A 17,380-nucleotide genomic window follows, 5' to 3' on the forward strand; every position below is an offset into this window, starting at 1 on the left:
TCTACAAATGGAAGAACTCAGTACTGTTGCTACCCTCCTGAGGAGTGGGCATCCTGCAAAGATCACACCAAAAGCACAATGTGCAATGCTGAAGGAGGTGAAAAAGAACCCAAGGGTCACAGCAAAAGACTTGCAGAAATCTCTAGAACTCGCTGAAGTCTCTATTCGTGTGTCCACTATAATAAAAACACTGAACGAGAATGGTATTCTTGGAAGGAAACCATGGACGATACCACTGCTCTCCAAAAGACATGGCTGCATGTCTCATATTTGCAAAAGACTACTGGATGTTTTACAATATTTCTAGGATAATGTTCTGTGGCCAGATAAGACAAAAGTTGAACTTTTTGGCAGAAATGCACAATGCTTTGCTTAGAGAGAAAAGGGCACTGCACAGCAACACCAAAACCTCATCCCAACTGTGAAGCATGGTGGAAGGAGCACCATGGTTTGGGGCTGTTTTGTTGCCTGGACAGCTTGCATTCGCTGAGGGAACAATGAATTCAAAATTGTACCATAACATTTTACAGGAGAATGTCAGGGTAGCAGTCCGTCACCTGAAGCTGAAGAGAAGTTGGATGATGCAACAAAACAATGATCCGAAAGACAAGAATAAATCAACAACAGAATGGTTTAAGAAGAAGAACATTGTGAAAGCATTCAAAATTAGGCAGTAAATTACTTCTCAATTTTTTTAATCTTCGGATGGATTCAAGTATATTGCACTGACAAAATTGTTGGGAATACTGCAAGTCCAGAGTCTATTTTATGATTCAATATTGTTATAAAATTGTTTTCCATATGCATAATTTATAATGAAAAATAGTGGAGGGGTTTCTAAAGAGAATTGAGCTAGGATGCATGGTGAATGAAATAAACCAATGTGTTCCCCATATCCATCTGTTAAATTCCTGTCTGAAAATACTTGAAGTAGAATGTCTGCATAGGAAGTCAGGAGTACTCAGAGTACAGTAGTGAACTAAGTGCAGCTCACATCAGTAAATCTTATCGTTGAAACAGGGACACCATCTCCCTGGTCCGATGCCAATTCCTGGAACATCCGGACAATAAAGACACTTTCACCAGACTATTGTTTATTTGACTACAATTCTGCCTTCAATACTATTATTACGAGCAAACCCATTGCTAAACTCCAGACCCTGACAGTAAAGGCCTTCTTCTGCAACTGGATCCTCTCCTTCCTCTGCAACTAGGTCCTCAACTTCCCGACCAACAGACTGCAATCAGCAAGGATAGGCAGCAAAAGCTCTGCCATGACTATTCTATACACCGGTGTTCACTGTGTGTCCGTAGCACCCTACTCTACTCCCTGTACACTCATGTCTGTGGCGAGATTCTGCTCTAACTCCATCTACAAGTTGGCAGAAGATACTAAGTAGTGGGTCTCATCTCAAACATTCAGAGTTCAAAGTAAATCCATTATCAAAGTATATTTATGTCACCGTATACAATTCTGAGATTCATTTTCTTGCAGGCATACTCAATAAATTAAATAACCATAATAGAATCTATGGAAGGCTGAACCAATAGGGCGGATAACCAATGTGCAACAGACAATAAACTGTGCAAATACAAAAATAAAGAAAATAAATGCATAAACAAACAATAAATATCAAGAATATGAGATAAAGAGTTCTTGAAAGTGAGTTGTGGGAACAGTTCAGTGATGAGGCAAGTAAAGCTGAATAAAGTTATTCCTTTGGTTCAAGAGCCTGATAGCTGAGGGGTGATAATTACTCCTGAACTTGGTGGTGTGAGTCCTGAGGCTCTTGTAGCTTCTTCCCGATAATAGTAGTGAGAAGAGAGCATGACCTGGGTAATGGAGGTTCTTATGATGGATGCTCCTTTCCTGCAACAATGTTCTGTGTAGATGAGCTCAATGATGGGGAGGGCATTACCTGTGATGGACTGGGCTGTATCCATTACCTTTTGCAGGATTTTCAGTTCAAGGGCATTGATGTTTCCACAACAGAGATGTAATAAAGCCAGTCAATATACTCTCCATCACGTATCTATAGAAGTTAGTCAAAGTTATAGATGCCAAACCTTCACAAACTCCTAAGGAAGTAGAGGCATTGCTGTGCTTTCTTCATAATTGCATTTACATGCTGGGCCCAAGACAGGTCCTCTGAAATTGTAACACCAAGGGAGTTAAAGCTGCTGACCCTCTCCACCTCTGATTCCCCATTGTGTACTGGCTCATGGTCCTCCAGTTAATAATTATCTCCTTGGTCTTGCAGACATTGGTAAGAGGTTGTTGTTGTGGGACCACTCAGCCAGATTTTTAATCTCCTTCATCACCACCTTTGATTCAGCCAACGACAGTGGTGTCATCAGCAAACTTAAATATGGCAATGGAGCTGTGCTTAGCCACACAATCATGTGTAAAATAAGTCTCAAACAACAATGAGTCAGAGTACAAGAAGGAAATAGAGAGCTACTGACATGGTAGCATAACAACAACCTTTCCCTTAACGTCAACAAAACAGCTGGTCACTGACTTCAGGAAGGAGGGGAGGTGGGTGGCGAGCACTTGCTACTGCCTGTATCAACGGTGTTAAGGTTGAAAGTGTTGAAAGCTTCAAATTCCTAGGAGTGAACTTCACCAACAGCCAAGAAAGCTCACCAATGCCTCTACTTCCTCAGGAGGCTAAATAAATTTGGCATGATCCAGTCAACCTTTACCAATATTTATCAATGTACCATAAAATGCATTTTGTCTGCATGCATAAAGGCGTGGTATTGCAACTGGATTGCAAATGACCATTAAAAAAAACTGCAATAAGTTGTGGACACAGATCAGCACATCATAGGAACTAGCCTGCCCTCTGTCAACGCTGCCTATACTTCTCACTTCCTCAGTAAAGCAGCCAGCTTTAAAGAAAATTTACAAGGATGTTGCTGGGACTGGAGGAAAGAAAAGATATAGGAGCAGAATTAGGCCCATCGAGTCTGCTCTATTAAACTCATCAGTTAATAACTCATCGGGGTGATTGATACGTTCGTGACCTAAGGTAGAAGGAGATGAGTTATTAACTTCAAACTTTCTGCATAATCACCCGAAGAGTTGACCTGCATGTGCATGTAAAGAAAGCTGTATAACTCATCTCCTCCTACCTTAGGCCACAAACTTATCAATCACCCATCTGTGGACACTTTCTGGAGGTCCAAGATCCGTATGTTCCACGACTGCTGGAATAAGTGTGTAAATGTAGGAGGGGACTATGTTGAAAAATAAATTACTAGGTTTTCTAAAATTGACTCCTTCTACCTTAGGCCACGAACTTATCAATCACCCCTCATATAATTTCAGACTACTAGTATCATACAGGAATTTGGAGAAACAAAAATTTAGCTTTTATTGAATACAATGCATTTAATTGCATAAAGGGTACTGATACTTTGAAATACTTCAATTAAGCTAAAAATGTTTTGTTGATTTTTGTTTGTCTCAGTGTCTGAGGCTTCTCGTTTAAGTGTCCAACAATAATCAGCCAGCATTGATGGATTGTAGTTGGTCTGATACTTCTTCTCCATGACTGCAATGTCCTTTCACCATGCTCATCACTGACAGTACCAAGATTTGCAGGGAAGGTCTAAATGGGAATGCAGTTCATGATTTTGTATGCTTGAAGCATGTTGTCAACCAACTGTATATAGTTTGGTGCTCTGTAATTGCCAAGAAATTTTTCAACGTCCTTGAATGCCTTCCACGTGATTTTCTCCGGTGCCAAGGTTCAAGGTTCATTTTATTATTAAAGTATGCATGAACAATACAACTCTCATATTTGTCTTCTTCAGATAGCCATGAAATACACATGAAAAACTAAAAGAAACACAACTCGCAGAACCCAGAATCCCCTACAGAAAAAACAGCGACAATAGCATCCGATCTCACCCCTCCGCAGAAAATGTACAGCGACAACTATCCTCAATTCCCCTCCACTGCAGAAAAAAGCAGCAACAATACAATCCTCGACCCCCCTCCCTGTAGAAAAAAACAGCAACAATATAATCCCTGGCCCACTCCCCGCAGAAAAAAACAGCATTACAATCTCTGACCCCTCCCCCGCAGAAAAAAAATACAGTGACAATATCAACACCTTCCCAATCCCTCCCCTGCAGGGGAAACAAGTGACCAACCCCCTCACTAGAAGTTCTTTGAAATGCTCATCATTGATAACTTGTTAGATTTGTGGACCAACAAAAATGCCTTCCTTAATCTTGGCATCAGTTATTTTGAATTAAGTTATGAATTGAAATAACAAACATAAGCGACTTCTTAAAAAAGTGCATGACAGGGAAATTTCATGGTGATTTTCATGATCAGCAGCCCAAAATCCATAAGAAACACCAAAAAATACTGAGGAAGCAAAATCTTTGTTGTCCAGTGTAATTAATATGGAAATGTTCAGATATTTCATAGCTGTCTTTTCTGGTGGAGATGCAAGGTTAAAGCCATTCACCACTGCCAATCTAAAAGGGAGACCCTGCTATCACAAAGATGCTGTATGTCACTAAATAATGAAATAAAGGAAACATTCAAAATGCATGAATGAGATTTAATCATGTGATGACCACATCAATTAAGGCAAAGAGCAGTGCACTTTGCACCAACAATTTATTCAGTTATGGCAGATGTCCCAGCATATTTGTCATGACCACTGCACTCATGTTCTTGTATAGCACAAAATAAAACAAATAATGGGTGGCCATTCACACTGAAGAATTACTACAAAACAATGTTTTATGCTTTCTTGCAACAGAACACCAGGTTATTCTGTAGCAAATTCACATTATTTCCTTAAAAAAATTAGGTTTCTACTTTTCAGGTGTTATAATTTAAGATAGGACATTTACTTTTCCCTTCACTGTTGCTGGTTTAGTCAACTAAGTGATACCTATCATAACACAAACTACAAAATGGTGTTTTTTAAAAATGTGGAGCAATCATAATAATTCTGCTAATCCACAACTACTTCTATATGGAGATTACAGAATAATAAATAAAAGCATATTAACATGGGGAGATCAGTTCAGTGATTCAAGACTCACCTGCTGGAAATCCCATGACATTGAATATTCTATCCAGTTGATCATGATGATAAGGATTACTAGTCTTGATATCTTCTTGACGACAGTGAAAAATAGGCTCAGATGTTAATAGCTCAGCAAATATACAACCAATAGCCCAAATATCTAATAAAATAGAAGTAAAGACAAGTTAGTGGTACAAAGTTCAACATTTTTCATTTTCCAATGCATGTCAGATTACTCTTTCCTTTGCTTCTGATATATTTAATGTAAATGCACATAACTGAAATCCAACAAGTCAAATCATTTTCATTCTTTTTCGTGTGGCAATCTTGCTTTGCCTAATTACGTATTTAAACTGTGAAGGATTGCAAATTATAAAGCAAATTATGCATAATTCATCAAAGCAGTGTAACTATTTACTTATTTATTTGTTTGTTCCTTCGGAGATGCAGTATGAAACAGGCTCTTCCAGCCTAAAGAGCCACACTGCCCAGCAACCCACCTATTTAACCCCAGCATAGGACAATTTACAATACAATGACCAATTAACCTACCCCGTACAGCTTTGGACCGCGGGAGGAAACAGGAGCACCCGGAGGAAACCCATGCGTTCATGGGGAGGATGTACAACTCCTCGTTGTGCTAACCACTATGCTACTGTGGTGCCTACGGTAGTATTATATTACAAGTTGTATGAAGATTAAGAAAATGCCTGTTAAATACGCAGGAAATAGTCTTAAATTAAATTTGACACATTTCGGCAGTTTCTTAAAATATTACTATATCTTGATAGCAATTTGTTAAAATCAACTGTAAAAAAAGATCGAAATTCAAATTAAATCATTATATATTTTAAGAGTTCATTATATTATATCTAAACAAAATTTTAATAAGTATTAACAATATAATGTAATACTTGACCGTTGAGCAAGAAGGTCAGGAATCAAAACACTCAGCACAGTGTCACTAATGTTCTGAGCTGTGTACATTTCAATGCAAGTATTGTAGGAAAGGCAGATGAATTCACAGCATGGAAATATGATATTGTAGCCATTACTGAGGCTTGGTTCCAGGAGGGGCAAGACTGGCAGCTCAGCATTCTGGGGTTCTGTTATTTTTGACATGACCGAGGATTAAAAGGCGAGGGGCGGTGGAACTAGTCAAGGAAAATGCCACAGCAGTGCTCAGTCAGGACAGACTGGAGAACTTGTCTAGTGAGGCTTTATTGATGGAACTGAGGAATAAGAAAGTTATCACCGCATAAATGGGGCTATATTATAGACCACTAACAGGCGGCAGGATTTAAAGGAGCAAATTTGTAGAAAGATGCAGAGTGCTGCAGGAAATATAAGGTTGTGATAGTAAGTGATTTTAACTTTCCGTACATTGACTTGGACTCCCATATTGTAAAAGGACTAGATGGGATACAGTTTGTCAAAAGTGTTCATGAAAGTTTCCTTCATCAGTACATAGAAGTCCCAGTGAGGAAGTCTGCAAAACTTGATCTCCTATTAGGGGATGAGACAGGACAGGTGATAGGAGCTTGTGTAGGGAAATACTTTGCACCTAGTGATCATAATGCCATTAGTTTCAAAGTAAATATGGAAAAGGCTAGGTCTGGTCTGCAGGTTGAGATTCTAAATTGGAGAAAGGCCAATTTTGATGGTATCAGAAAGGATCTGGCTAGTGTGGAATGGGTCAGGCTGTTTTCTGGCAAAGGTGAATTTGATAATTGTGAGGCCTTCAAAAGTGAAATTTTGAGAGTACAAAGCTTGCATGTGCCTGTCAGAATAATTGGTGAAGGTAACAGGTTTAAGGAACCTTGGTTTTCAAGATATATTGAGGGCCTAGTTATGAAAAAAAAGGAGATGCAGAGCAGGTACAGGCAGGAAGGAACAAATTAGGTACTTCCGGACTATAAGAAATGTAAGAGAACACTTAATAAAGAAGTTGGGATGGCTAAAAGAAGGCATGAGGTTGCCCTAGCAGACAAGGTGAAAAAGAATCCTAAGGAATTCTACAGATATGTTAAAAGCAAAAGGATTGCAAGGGACAAAATTAGTCCTCTGAAAGCTCAGAATGGTAATCTATGCATGAAGCTAAAAGTGACCGGGGAGACCTTAAATGGATTTTTTTTGCATTAGTATTTCTTTGGGAAACAGACACAGAAAGCTTAGATGTGAGGCAAAACAGCAGCAAGTTCATGGACCCTATACAGATTACAGAGGAGGGATTGTTTGCTGCCTCAGACACTGTGGGAGGCAAGTGCAGAAATTGCAGGGTCCTACCAGAGAGATTTAAATCATCCTTAGTGCAGCTCAGGTACCAGAGGATTGGAGGATAGCTAATGTTGTTCAGCTGTTAAAGGAAGGTTCTAAAATTAAACCAGGAAGTTATAGGTTCGTGAATCTGGCATCAGTAGTGAGAAAGTTATTGGAAGGTATTCTAAGGGGCCAGATATATGAGTGCTTGGATGGACAGGAACTGATTAGGAATAGTCAGCAAGGCTTTGTGCAAGGTAGGTTTTGTCTAACCAATCTTATATAGAGTTTTTTGAGGAAGTTACCAGGGAAGTGGAAGAAGGCAAGGTAGTGGATGTTGTCTACATGGACTTCGACAAGGTATCTTACAAGGTCTCACGTGGGAGGTTGGTCTAGAAGGTTCAGTCACTTGGCATTCAAGATGAGGTAGTATATTGTGGGAGAAGCCAGAGAGTGGTAGTAGATGGTTGCCTCTGTGACTGGGGTCCTATGACTAGTGGAGTGCCACAAGGATCAGGACTAAATCCACTGTTGTTTGTCATCTATATCAATGATCTAGATGATCATGTGGTTAACTGGATCAGCAAATTTGCAGATGACACCAAGATTAACAGTGTAGTGGGCAATGAGGAATACTATCAGAACTTGCAGCGGGATCTGGAGCAGCTGGAAAAACAAGCTGAAAAATGGCAGAAGGAAGTGTGAAGTGTTGCACTTTGTTAGGACCAACCAAGGGAGGTCTTACACAGTGAATAATAGGGCACTGAGGAGTGCGGTAGAACAAAGGGATCTGGGAATACAGGTCCATAGTTCATTGAAAGTGGTGGTATAAGTAGATAGGCCATAAAGAAAGCATTTGGTACATTCAGCTTCATAAATCAAAATATTGAGTCCAGAATGTTAAAGTTGTACAAGATGTTGGTGAGGCCTAATTGGAAATATCGTATGCAATTTTGGTCACCTACCTACAGAAAAGATGTAAATAAAGTTAAAGAGAAAATTTACAAGGATGTTGCTGGGACTGGAAGAAAGAAAAGATATAGGAGCTGAATTAGGCCCATCGAGTCTGCTCCATCATTTCAATCTCCTGCCTTCTCCTCATATCCCTTCATGCCCTGACCAATCAAGAATCTATCAACCTCTGCAATAATTATACATAACGACTTGTCTCCAGAGCTGCCTGTGGCAAAGAATTCCACAGATTCACCACCCTCTGGCTGAAGAAATTCCTCCTCATCTCTGTTCTAAAAGAACGTCCCTCTATTCTGAGGCTGTATCTTCTGGTCTTAGACTCTCCCACAATAGGAAATATCCTCTCCACATCCACTCTATCAAGGCCTTTCACCATTCTATAGGTTCCATTGAGGTCACCCCTCATTCTTCGATAGTCTAACAGCCTTTGTTTCGTTTCTTCTGCCTCTCTCCCTTCTTGGAGTGACATTTGTAACTTTCCAGTCTTCCAGTAACATTCCAGAATCTAGAGATTCTTGCAAGATCATTACTAATGCTTCCATGATCTCTTCAGCCACCTCCTTCAGAACTTTGGGGTGTACACCATCTGGTCCAGGTGACTTATCTACCTTCAAGCCTACCAGTTTCCCAAGAACCTTCCTCTCTAGTTATTTAACTTCACACACTTCATGCCCTGATACCTGAAACTTCCACCATACTGCTAGTGTCTTCCACAATGACGACTGATGCAAAAATTTAACGGATTTAATGGGTTAGGACTTAATTCCTTGGAACATAGAAGATTGACAGGAGATTTGATAGAAGTATGCAAAATTATGAGGGGTAGAGATAGGTTAAATGCAAACAGGCTTTTTCCACTGAGGTTGGGTGGGACTACAACTAGAGGTCATGGGTTCAGGGTGAAAGGTAAAAAGCTTAAAGGTAAAAAGGGGAAACTTCTTCGCTGAGAGTGTGGAACGAGCTGCCAGCTCAAGTAATGCAACCGAGCTCAATTTCAACATTTAGAATAAGTTTGGATGGGTATATGGGTGGTAGGGGTATAGAGGGCTATAGTCTAGGTGCAGCTTGATGAGACTAGGCAGTTTGGCACAGACTAGATGGGCTAAAAGGACTGTTTCTGTGCTGTACTTTTCTTTGACTCTAATAAACTATCATTCAAATTAATTTAATATTACATTTGGTAAAGTACACATGTAAACCTTCAAATCTTACAATAGACCAATACTTTATTGTGTTTTTCTCATCAAGGAAAAGGAGGTTCTAAAACTTTAATATCCTCCACCTTGTTCCAATACTCACCTATGGCTTTAGTATAATGCCTTGCACCAAGTAACAACTCTGGTGCACGATACCAAAATGTAACCACTACTGGATCCAAGTCCGCTAAAGGTTTCAGGGGTGAATTAAACAATCGAGCAAAGCCCATGTCCGCTGTATGAATGATACAAATATGGAACATGTTTCAGTACAGCATGCAGAGGGCAAAATGAACAAATATGTAACAGCACCTCGAAAATATGCTGCTCTAAAGACAATTTTGCTCCTGATTCACGTACATCATTCTTTTACAGAGATCTCACAGTGAAAATCAGGAGCAGTCATTTTTTTTTTCTCTGCTACCATTTTGCTTTTCATTTAGTTTTTATTCACATTGCGTTGCTTGAGCTGGATTTCTTAATCAATTTTCAATTGTGCAGATAATAAAAGTACCTTTTGAAACCCAAAGGAAGGCAAGCAGGCAGAAATTGAAGGAACACAGCCGGTTATAACAAAGAAAGGAACAACTAATAAAATAAAGGATTTAACTAGCAACAGGCAGCTAGGATGATCAAGGATTGGATAGGAATATATGATAATTCTAAACATCTCCATCCAATTATCAAAAAAGTTGGAAAGAATTATTAAAATAAAAAAGCTACAGATGAAGGACTGCTGAAATGAAACCAGAAAATTCTTCAGACTATGGATCTGTTATCATTTGTTGGCCTGCAGCCTTCCAGACTGACAGTATTAATTGTTTCTCTTTCCACAGACGCTGCCTGACATGCTAAGTGTTTGCAGCATTTCTATTTAAGAATAATTAAGCAGGAACATTGTGAAACCGCTAGCACATGGTTGTTTAGAAGAGTAGAGCAGCTTAAATATAGAAATATTTAGTTTTATCCACTAATATTATTCAAACAAAATTTTCATGGAAAATAAGAGAAAATAAGAAAATAAGTAAGATTGGTACGATCATACATTCTGATTATGCCCTCAGGATCCACGGATGATTAACCAAATTGTTGTGCAATGAACTGTAGTAACTGGGAAGTACACAATTATAGTAGCTCAGAAAGTCAACAGATTTTCTTTCCTAACAAATTTAAGATATGGATTATTTATAATTTTCAGGTTGATTTCCAACCCATGATTTTTCTCAATTTGGAGAGATTATTCACACATCAATGTCAATGAAACTGGGAAAACAAGCAATGGTGAGAATTCATTTTCGAGAGAATACAATGTGTAAACTATAGAAATATACTTTGGAACTCAATTGATGAAAGATTTCCAGTAACCAGTTTCAGATACTAGCTAAGAATACGTTTTTCTTGCACCATTTGGTCTGAAACAAGTTGAGGAGCAATGAAGAATTTAAAATAAATCACTGAATTAAGCCCAGAATTAAATATTTAAAATCTTTGATTGTAAAGTGGCAAAAATATAACTTTCAAAATAGTTTCATTGAATTATTATGTATTAATCTGATAAAATACTAGTAGCAGCTTCTAATTGATCAGGAGATAATCTAAAAATACATGCAAACAATAAATATGACAGCTTGTTTTTCAAATTACTCTTATAACATTCATAAAATGTACTTACAGAAGTAGTTAACAAACTTTTGTCTGATTATTATTTACAAATAGCTAATAAAATTTTGAAATATCAAGATGATAGCACAAACTATTCTGGGCTGACTCAACCCTCCCTAGTTTAACGGGACATAGGCAAATACATGATCCCTCTTTTAAGCCACAATGATTGAGGATTATCAAAAATTAAATACTGGGCTTGTAGTTAAAACCAATGTCTTTCCCCAGCATCCAGGACATCTTCAAGCAGTGATGCCTAAAAACGGCAGCATCCATCGTGAAGGACCCCTTCACCCAAGACATGCCCTCTTCTCATTGCTAGCATCAGGGAGGCCTGAAGCCACACATGGAATAGCTTCTTCCCCTCTGCTATCAGATTTCTGAATTGACATTGAACCCATGAACACTACCTCACTACTTCTTTTTGCACTACTTAACTTTTTTTAATATATACTTAATGTAATTTACCATTTTTATTCTTACATATTACACTGTACTGCTGCTACATAACAACAAATTTCACAACATATTTCATATGTATCCAGTGATACTAAACTGGATTCTGAGTCTAATTGTTCTAGGAATGTAACTTCACAAGATCACAAGACAAAGGAGCAGAAGTAGGCCATTCGGCCCATTGAGTCTGCTCCGCAGCTCCCCCATGAGCTAAACTATTCACCCATCTAGTTCCAATTTCCAGCTTTTTCCCCATATCCCTTGATACCCTGACTAATTAGATAACTGTCAATCTCCACCTTAAACACCCTCAATGATCGGGCCTCCACAGCTGTGTGTGCAACTTCTGGAAAATAGCTTTTAAAAATGCCAAAATAAACTACAAAATGGCATCACAAGATAAACTAATTGGTTTAATTTTGTTTTAAATTGTCAAGTATTCCCCTAGTTAGGTGTTGGTATCAAAATGTGTGCATACATCAGGGCTGAGGAAATACTTCTAACTGTTAATCTTTGAAAGGTTGAAGTACTTGATTAAATCACAAAATTGAGATTTGAATTTCATTCTGTAGTGGATATTCACTCAGAAGGGATTTGCTTTAGCAAAAGTAAATAGCTCCAAACAAACCTAACAGATCAACGTTCTCTCCTATTTTGAATGCAATTATGAATCATCAAAATCAGGAAATTCCACAGCTTGGATGCCATCCAGGACAGGAAAGGAGGCAAACGCATTTTATTTTCCCATTGAGCTACCTACGTATGAGAACTGAAGTTGGCTGATCTGTGGCTTGAGATACAATTCTTTACATAGGAAACAAAATGAGCCAATACAATCAAACTTCTGACATTTTAAGTTTTTAAATAACCTTTGGTCTTGGTTACAGCAACCACTTCCAAGTTAGTTACCACACGGAATATAGTAACATTTCATAAACGGAAAAAAAATCATAACACATTATACCTATTTTGACTCTCCCTCGTTCTGGTCCTTCACCCATAACTAAAATGTTTGCAGGTTTCTGGAAGAAAAAGAATAATTTGGGTCAACTGCCATGCTTTATTTAAATAAATTAGTTCCAAATATCAAAAAAATACATTTGTTAAATACTTTTATGAACTAGGCTTAATAATAAGGACATATATCTAGTTTTGATTTAAGGTTTTCATTTAAGATTGTAGTTATATTAACAGATAATTTGGAAAGTAGCTTGAACCACCACTTCCCACCTTTCCTTCATCTTAAGCAGTTAGGCTTTCCCCTAGGCCTCTATTCACAGTGAATCAGTTTCAGGATGTTGCTGGAGCCAAGCAATAGACTAAACAGTGAGACAACGATTGATAGATTGCATTAATTTCAGCTTCCGTATAATGTCAAAAATTCTTTACTCTAAGCAACACAAAACAAGATAAGGCATTAACCAGTTTATTCATATAAACAGAAGTTCATGAGGCAACAGTCTAGAATCGAAGATGATATTTTTGCTGATAAACCATACATAATGTGAAGTGTACAATGAACTGTGGGTGAAGTGTGTGGTTCAAGCATAAAAGGATCATGCCTCACCTAGCTGTCCCAAAAATTGTATTCGGTCTGGAAAGAGGTCATTGTACATTGCTAATGCATGCCACCATTTATGCTCTGTTCAAACTACTTTCTATTCTTCCTCATAAAATGCTTTTAGCAATGACTCTCTACCCTACTGTTCCAGATTCTTTTCATTCTCTTGAAAAAGAGGCATCTTTCATTATTTCCCATTTCATTTATTTTGGAATCCATTTTATATTGACTGGAAACATAACTGGAAATATCTACAGTATTTCCTATTTTGTGACTTGTAGCTCACTCTGTGATTTTCTCCTTCGAAACAGACCAAGTCACTTCACCTTTCCCAATGTTTTGACATCATCCTTGTAAACTACCTTTGTGCCCTCTCCTATGCGTCTGAAACCATTTAATAGTCAGGCAATCTGAAACGGTTACTAATTGGTACACGGTATTCCAACTCACTAAATAAGCAATACAAGTTTATTTAACTTATCAAATCTATCTTTATTGTTCTAGAAATAAACATCTGTTTAAATAGCTAAAAATTTTAACAGAGTTAGAAATTTAAAATCAGGCAAAAATCAAAAAGGATTTATTTAATCCTACTAGCATTAATCCTGTGTTTTTGATTCACCATGACATTGAGATGAGATTGCCCTAGGGTTCGACTGCAGCTGCAGTACAATCTCACCGACAGCGTGGCCAGAAGCTATCAAGTAACTCGTGGGATGACTATTAACTGTGTAACTGGGTGATTAAAAACTCAGAATTATAATATTTACAAGTTAAATACAAAACAAAATTGCAGAATTACAAGTATCCGCAGCTTTTTACAAATGGATTGCTGCATTTAACACAACAGCTATAATCATCCCAGAAAGTAGATTTTATTGAAAGAGCCAGGCTCCAAATGCATTTCTTTTCTTTTAAGATGCTAATATACTAATGTTCTGCCTTTGTTTTGGAGAGTAAACTTTAAATGTTGCTTTTTAGTACTAATGTAACAGTGGTTTAAGGAGATTATTGTAAAAATGTTTACTAGATATGATTAGTAATCAATTGGGAAATTCTGTAGTTTAAAAAGTAACAGCTTGACTTTAGGAGTGAAAGTCCTAGCATAAAGCCTGAAGTATTGAATGTGGATTACATTAAAGCTGCTAACATTAAATAACCTGTTAAAATAAATTCAAAGCTTTAGGTGGGAAAATTGCAAGTACTAGAAATCTGAACTAAAAGTCAGAAGATAGTAGAAATAAAGGTCAAGCAGCATTCATGAACAGAGTTAACACTTCTGGTCCACGATCAATCAACAATACTTCTAATTAAAAATTTATTTATAGCTTTAAGTTTTTTTTAGCTTTCACTGCATGCAGATACAGCATAATGGTTAAATGTTCACTGCATTTATAATTATTAGTGTTTATAATTTAGATTTTTGTACATATGTGGAGCATTTTTAATTGATGGATCTGGATCTGATTATGGTCTCTACAAATACCATTTAACATTGCCATTCCATGTTTTTATGATGAAAATGATATGGGCATAATTAATTAACTTCTGACATTGAAGAAGCTAAGTTAAAACATTCCAGTGGATTGCAGGCCATGTGCAGAAATGTCCTGTGATGTGACCAAATGGGTTACATATTACACATTTAGAGTTTAGAAGTTACAAGCATATTTGACATTAAGGCAAGGAATTCCAAATACTGACATAAATAATGATTGACAATTCATTAAAGGTGCAAAATCAAAAGAAATTGAAATTTTGATTACGCTCCATTATTAAGTACACTATCATTCATGTCTGCCTGCCTCAGTATAACTGTTACTGAAAACTTCATATATCGCTTTCTTCTCCATAGATTCTAAAAATTCCAATACCCTTCCTTTTTCTCCTGGCCTCCAAATTAAAAACAGATGCAGGCCACTCCAGCCAGCCTGTTCTGCTGTTCTGAGACTGTAGCTTTTCTAACTGTAAATTCAACTCTGCAATTCTATCTCACCACCACCGCCAGCCTCTGCCTTAAAAATATTCATAAGCTCTACTTTCATCAATACGATTTTGGTTCTTTGCAGGAATGGGACCTGCTCTCATGGTGTCACGACTGTCCATTAACCGACATGCTAAGAGCGCGGCCTAAGAGTTCGGTTCGCCTTTGGAGGCCCAGGATCTCAGGGCTCTGGAGACGGATGGATCGAAGATCGGTGTCCCAGACTGGAGTGTTGTGGGAGCTGGAAGATCTTTGGCTGTATGCCCAGAGACCTGAGATCTTTGGGCACAGAGCTTGGAAAAAGCAACGCAATGGACTTTTAACATCGTAAACCAGTGAGTTGTTTGTCTCCCCTCTCGCTGTGAAACGGAGACATCTCTTTCTCCCTTATTAGGGAGAGAGAGAACCTGTGGTATGTCAAATACCAGGTGAACGCGTAGTCTTTGGAGTACTGCAAGTCCGTGTCTTTGCTGTTGCTTTTGTTGCACACTTGAGTGCTCATTGGCCGATGCTATTTTCTTTGTCGGTGGGGGGAGGGGGGGATCGTTGCTTGCTGCCACTTACGCGCGGGAAAGAGGGGAGCTGGGGGGGGACTTTGGGGTTCTAACTCTTAACTGTCATTCACTCTTTGGGAGCACTCTGTTTTCATGGATGGTTGCGAAGAAAAAGCATTTCAGGATGTATATTGTATACATTTCTCTGACTTTTCTGATTTCACTAAAGTGTACTTTAAACTTTGAAACCTTTCGAACAGTTCCAAATATTCACGTCCCCCTCAAATCATCCTCTTCACATCTATCCTTGCAAGGGCCCAGAGAATCTTAAATGTTTTAATAAGTCCACTTCTAAACTAAACCAAGTACAAGTCTAGTTTGACCAACCTTTGCTCATAAGAAATCTTGTCCATTACAGGTATTAGTTCAGGGAAGCTTTACTGGACTGCTCCTCACGCATTAACAAATCTCAAGCAAAAAGACCAAGTACTCCAAATGTAGCCTCACCAATGTACTACATAATTGAAGCAAACTTTCATCTATCAGTTCCTCAAGCAATAAACAATAACATTCTGTTGGCCTTCCCATTTACTTGCTGTCCCAGTATTCTAACTTCTGTCATTCATGAAGTAAGATATCCAGATTCCTTTGTCTTGTAGAGTTCTAAAAACTCAGCATTTACATTAATTTATTTTATTTAGAGATACAGCACAGTAACAGACTGCTCCTGCCCAACAACTTCTCACCACCCAATTAGCCTGTACGTCATTGGAAACCACAGCACGCAGAAAAACATGCAGTCACAGGGATAATGTACAAACCCCTTACAGAGAGCAAAATTAAACCCAGTCGCTGGTGCTGTATTAGTATTATATTAACCTCTACATTACTGGTCGTTTCATTTATTTTTCCTGCCATGAAGGATAATTTCATACTTTCCCTGCCATTACATTCTATTTGTCATATCTTTGTCTACTCAATTAGTATCCCTCTGTACTCTATATCCTCTTCAGAATTTTTTCTTTGCGTCATGAGATTTAGTCAATCATTCTTTTAGTGCCTTCATCCTCCAATAAACTCAAATAAATTGGTCAAACTTGATTGCTCTTTCTCAAAGCCATTGTTGATGTTGCTTGATTACTTTGAACTTTTCTACTGTAAGATATCTTTAAAAATACTTCTAATATTCTTCTACAGCATTCTGTTTCTATGTGATCTCACTAAACTTTTTACATTCTGGAGTTATCCCAGACGATCCCAGTAGGTTGTAGGATAATGAAATTCCTATTAAAGAAAAGAAAGGAAAGAGAAAACTGACAACCCTAGGACAATTAACGTGAAAGTCATCTAGAAAATGCTAGAACTTACTGTAACAGGACAATCACGAAATCATAGAATGATCAAGTTGAGTTAAAATGAATGTTTTCATAAAAGGGAAATAATATTTGTTAAGACCGAGTTTTTTTGAAGATGTAACAAGATGGATAAAAATGAGTAAATAGGTTATAAGCAAGAGAAAATCTGCAGATGCTGGAAATCTGAGCAACACACACAAAATGCAGGAGGAACTCAGCAGGTCAGGCAGCATCTATGGAAAAAAGTACAGTCAACGTTTCGGGCCGAAACCCTTTGGCAGGACTGGACACACACTCACACGCTCTTGATCTTTTCAAAGATTGCAGGTTCCCTGGCCCCTATCATCCCATTTTTACTATGGATGTCCAGTCCCTGCACAC

At 38.0% G+C, this 17,380-nt stretch overlaps 1 protein-coding gene across 5 annotated transcripts in view; it reads right to left on the reverse strand.

Annotated features, from left to right (window-relative positions):
* The window catches only part of cdk8 (cyclin dependent kinase 8), a 116,262-nt gene that overhangs the window by 19,164 nt on the left and 79,718 nt on the right, over nt 1-17,380 (reverse strand). For all 5 annotated transcript variants that reach the window (XM_072263001.1, XM_072262998.1, XM_072263000.1 and 2 more), the window contains 3 exons: nt 12,570-12,627; nt 9,591-9,722; nt 5,077-5,220 (listed from right to left, as the gene is read on the reverse strand). In XM_072263001.1, coding sequence (XP_072119102.1) covers nt 5,077-5,220; nt 9,591-9,722; nt 12,570-12,627 — 334 coding nt within the window. The remainder of the gene's footprint in view (nt 1-5,076; nt 5,221-9,590; nt 9,723-12,569; nt 12,628-17,380) is intronic.

Source organism: Mobula birostris, chromosome 7, assembly GCF_030028105.1.
Source record: "Mobula birostris isolate sMobBir1 chromosome 7, sMobBir1.hap1, whole genome shotgun sequence".
NCBI lineage: Eukaryota > Metazoa > Chordata > Chondrichthyes > Myliobatiformes > Myliobatidae > Mobula > Mobula birostris.